The 5298-nt window shown below is 35.1% G+C and overlaps 1 protein-coding gene across 1 annotated transcript; it reads left to right on the top strand.

Annotated features, from left to right (window-relative positions):
• The first annotated feature begins 568 nt into the window (after window positions 1-568).
• Window positions 569-3523, top strand: LOC111390539. Its single transcript, XM_023015597.1, has 6 exons — window positions 569-574; window positions 1330-1616; window positions 1730-1925; window positions 2026-2971; window positions 3062-3180; window positions 3299-3523. Exons 1-6 carry the CDS (start codon window positions 569-571, stop codon window positions 3521-3523), a joined length of 1779 nt encoding a protein of 592 aa, XP_022871365.1.
• The last annotated feature ends 1775 nt before the right edge of the window (window positions 3524-5298 follow it).

Here is a 5298-nt window from a genome sequence, read left to right as displayed (position 1 = left end):
ACTTAACTTCTCACTAAAATAGGCTATCGATCTTTTGTCCTGCATTAAAACTGCTTCAATACCTATCCCTGATGCATCACACTCAATCTTAAAAGTTTTGTTATAATAAAGTAACGCTAAAACAGGTGTTTTACACAATTTATCCTTAATAGCAGTGTTCTAAAAGGCGCATCTAGGTGCGACGCGGAAGCAAAATGCTAAGCAAAGGGTCAAGGCATGTAATTTAGCGGTCAACGTTTTGTGTTGATCGCTATTTCACGCCTTGGCGCACATAATTGCGCCAAGGCGTGCATTATCATTTTTTTATTAAAAAATTATTATTTCACGCCTTGGCGCTCATTATTGCGTCAAGGCGCACATTATCATTTTTTTTGTTAAAAAAATTACGCTTCTTTTAAAGTTTAAACTCAATGAATTACCATTTACTTGCCCAATTTTCAGAGCACTAGAATAGAAGAGACGACTGAAGGCTGAAGCTCCCAAAAATTCCTCTCCAACATCTCGGTACTCTCTTCCAACAGTTGCTTGCTTGGTCGGTCGACTTCAACAAGCAATTTTCAGTTTCTACATGCTGGTAAGTCTGTCGAAAAATGGGAAACCATTGTTTGTTGAAGAATTAGTAGATTTTTTTATTTTCTTTGAGGCAAAAATATCTTCAAATTGAAATATTAGTGTGGAATTAGAATGAATCATTACAATCAAGATGGACATCGAAGAATTGAGAATTGATAGCTATGGCCCATTTGTGTGAGAGAGAAAAGAGAGAGAGAGACCTAGGTCAGTAGAGGTTGGGGGCGAGTTCTTGAAGTGGGACGGTGGGAGTGACAGAATTGTGGGCTAGCACACAAACTTTTTGTATGTTAATTGTACTTGATTTTCACTGTAGCTAATGAGTTAATGGAATTATGGAAGAGATAGTGGGGTTTTCTCTAGTGACTAGAGAGTTAATGAAGTTCTGGCTAATGAGTTAATGGAGTCACAGTGGGGTTTTCCGTTTGCTGTACACTATCAATTTTAATTTTTACCAATTCTTTTTCCATATCAAATGGGATTGGTAGGTGGATAAACGTGTCATGAATTTGTTAGTGTTTTTGTGAATTGTGGTCATTATAGTATTGAATTGATTCATGAATTTTTAGTACATTGAACCCCAATTTTTATAAATTTTATATGGTTTCTATTTTTTAGGAACCAATGGAAGAAAGTGATTCTTCAACCATATCAAAAGCTAGTAAACTCAAAAGGGATTCCGAAAATGTTGGATAGGAAACCACGATTTTGGTAGATACATCCAATCTCAATAATGTGGAATGCATATTATGTGATAAGGTTACTAAGGGAGGAATTTCTAGGCATAAATTTCACATAGCAGGGATAAAGGAAAGAGGTGTGGCATCATGTCCTAAAGCAAGTCAAGAACAAAAAGCTAAGTGTGTTGAGGCAATTCAAGGGACAAAGTCTAAAAAAATAGAGAAGATATTGAATGATGCTAAGTTGAGGGAAGATGTGAATATATCTTTGCCTACAATAGGTGAGGAAGAAGATGAAATTGCTATTATTGAACGAGGGATTAGGAAAAGGCCTATTAATGTGGGACCTATGGATCAATTTGCAAGGTCTATCAATGTCAATGATACTTCATGAGTTCAAATAAGAAATTGTGACAACAAAATATGAATGATGCAATAGCTAAAAAAAGGTTATTAGAGGTTCATTGATATTTAGCAAGGTGGATTTATGAAGCCGGAGTTCCTTCCAATGCCATTGATAATGATAGTTTTAAATTATTTGTTGAAGCTCTTGGTCAATATGGACCGAGTTACATTCCTCCTTTCCAGTACCAATTAAGGGAGCCACTATTGAAGGGAGAGGTGGAGAGGACAAAAGAAACTTTAAAGAAGCAAGAAGAAGAGTGGAAAATAATGGTGTTCAATCATAACTGATGCTTGGAGTGATAGAAAAAGAAGAAGCATCATGAATTTTTGTGTTAATTGTAAATTGGGGACCACATTTATTTCTTCAAAGGAAGCTTCAAATGATGCTCATACAGGTCAATATATATTTGACTATGTCAATGATTATATTAAAGAGGTTGGGGTTGAAAATGTGGTTCAAGTTATAACCGATACTGCTTCCAATAATATGGCCACCGCAAAATTGTTAGAATTACAAAGGCCTAACATATTTTGGACATCATGTGCCACTCACACTTTAAACCTTATGCTTGAAGGAATCTCTAAACTTCCCAACTTCAAGGGAGTGATTAACAAGGGAAAATCATTCACTATTTTCATTTATGCACATCACAAGACTTTGGCATTGATGAGAAAGTTCACAAAAAGAGAGATAGTTAGGCCAGGAGTCACTATATTTGCATCCTCGTTCTTGACATTGCAAAGCTTGCTTGATAAAAAACAAGAGTTGAGAAGTATGATGACTAGCAATGAATGGGATAACATGAAATGGTCTAAGTCTAAAAAGGGAAAAGAGGCATTTGATATTATTGTTCCGAACGATTTTTGGAACATGATAGACTTGTGTTTGAAGGTATTCACTCCACTATTGAAAGTTCTTAGACTTGTTGATGGGGAAGAAAAGCCTTCAATAGGCTTTGTTTATGGAGAGCTACTAAAGGCAAAGGATGACATTGCGAACATATTGAAGAGGGAATGTGATTATAGGCCAATCTTGGACATTATTGATGTTAAAAGTAAAGGTCGCCTTGATAGTCCACTTCATACAACGGCTTATTTTTTGAATCCATTCTATTTCTTCAAGAATCCATGTATCAAAGATGATTCATTCATGATAAATAATTTGATTGCTTGTGTTGAGAAATTCTTTCCTAATGATCAAATGCAACATCATGTGATAAATATTGAGTTGCAAAGATATGTCCAAAAGGAAGGTTCATTTGGAAGGAGGCTTGCAATAAGTGCATGTGAGAACAATGATGAAAATTATAAACCGGGTATGTTAACATATTACTCTCTCTCATATCAATAATTTATATCTGATTTTATAAATATTAAATAACTTACTTTTTACTTTCATTTATTAGTGAGTTGGTGGGATTTTTATGGGAATGAAACACCCAATTTGAAGACCGTGGCAAAAAGGATACTTGGTTTGACTACTAGTTCATTCGGTTGTGAAAGAAATTGGAGTTCTTTTGAAGGGGTAAGTATTTATTAGGTTGTTACATTTTACTTACTAATGAGCGATGAATAGACTTGACACTACCAAGATAAACAATCTGATTTATGTCCAATTTAATGCAAGGTTGGCAAACATGAAGAAGAAAAAGGGCAAAATAGAGACTCTATTAGAAAGTGATGCAACTAATGCACAATCTTGGATTGTTGAGGGTTGTGAGGAGGAGTATGATTGGGTGGAAAATAAAATCTTACAACCTTCATCAAGAGATAGAAATGCTCAGAATGATATGAGGGAGCTTGACGAGGAGGATTTTGTATCAGACGACACGGTGGATGAATTAGATGAAGATGATGATATTGAATAGGAGTCTGATAAAGAGTTGGATAGGATTTAAGTTCTTATGCTACTTTTGTTTAAATTTGGAACTTATCTTTTTGTTGAAAATTTTGAAAAAAATTTATGAAGTTTTTATAAATCTATTTTGGATGTTTAGTATGTATAATTAATAATTATTAAATAAATTTTTTATTGATTAAAAATTAAAAATAATATTAAAATAAGAAAATTCTTTTTAACACTTTTTTACGCATTTGCCTCGCTTAATCTCGCATAGCCCTTAGCTTGGGGTCGAGCATCACCACGCATTACGCTATTTAGAACATTGCTTAATAGTGTTGAATTCATATTCCCGTTCATCGCTCCAACGAAAATCCACATTTTTCTTAACTACCTCTGTAAGTGATGTAGTGATTGTGTTAAAGTTTTTTTACAAATCTCCTATAAAAACTAGCCAATCCATGGAAACTCCTAACTTCAGTTATGCTTTTAGATGTAGGCCAATCTTTAATAGCTTTAATTTTCTCATCGTCTACTTTAATAGCTTTTTCATGCAAAATGTACACTTTTTTAAGTTAGCATACAATTGTTCCTTTCTTAATACTACCAGCACACAACGTAAATATCCCACATGCTCATAAAGATTTTTGTTATAGATTAAGATATCATCAAAGTATACTACAACAAATTTTTCCAATGAAAGCACGTAAAACATGGTTCATTAAGCACATAAAAGTGCTCGATGCATTTGTGCGTCCAAAAGGTATAACTAACCATTCATATATACCATATTTAGTTTTAAATGCCGTTTTCCATTCATCACCTTCTCTCACACAAATTTGATGGTACCCACTTTTAAGGTCTATCTTACTAAAAGCATATGCACCATACAACTCATCTAACAGATCATCTGACCTAGGAATAGGGTGACGATACTTTATCGTAATATTGTTGATGGCTTTGCAATCCACGCACATTCGTCATGTCCCATATTTCTTTGGTACCAACAACACTGGAACGGCACACGGACTCAAGCTTTCCCGAACATAGCCTTTTCCCATCAACTCCTCCACTTGCCTCTGAAGCTCCTTGGTCTCCTCAAGATTACTCCGATAAGCTAGTTGATTCGGAATAACTGCTCTAGGTATGAACTCAATTTGATGTTCAATTCACTGAATGGGTGGCAATCCACTCGGTATTTCCTTCGAGAATACGTCTTGGAATTCCTGCAAAACAATTTTAGCCAAACTAGAGAGGTGGTGTTAGCTTCCTCATAATGGAGGAGTGTTTTCTTGTACAACAATAAAAACATCTCTCTCCTCTCGATTATTACCCTCCTCAACTCACTCTCTTTTGCAAAGAAATTCTCTCATGATTTTTCTTTTCTCTCGAAAGACTCTCTTTCTTTTCTATCTTATGGCTCTTCTCTCTTTTTCTCTCTAATAGCCACCTCACAATTTTCTCTCTCGCTCACGATCTTACAATTTTCACTCTATTTTTCTTGTTTATACAGTTCTCCCCTTTTTTCAACTCACTCTCCTCTCTTCCTCATTCCTTAACTTGATTTGGTCTTCATGGACTTGCGTCAGTGTTAATGGTACAAGAGTGATAGTCCTACCATCCTCGAAGAAACTGTAGCGATTTCTATACCTATCATGCATAGCTTTCCTATCATATTGCCATGGTCTCCCCAATAAGATATGCGCTGCTTGTATCGGTACTACATCACATATTACTTCGTCCTGATAACTACCAATTGATATATTTATTAACATCATTTTATTGACCCTAACTTCTCCAATT

Source organism: Olea europaea, unplaced genomic scaffold, assembly GCF_002742605.1.
Source record: "Olea europaea var. sylvestris unplaced genomic scaffold, O_europaea_v1 scaffold69, whole genome shotgun sequence".
In the NCBI taxonomy this organism is placed as follows: Eukaryota; Viridiplantae; Streptophyta; class Magnoliopsida; order Lamiales; family Oleaceae; genus Olea; species Olea europaea.
The sequence above is the reverse complement of the archived record's forward strand: the minus strand, read 5'-3'. Positions and strand labels throughout refer to the sequence as shown.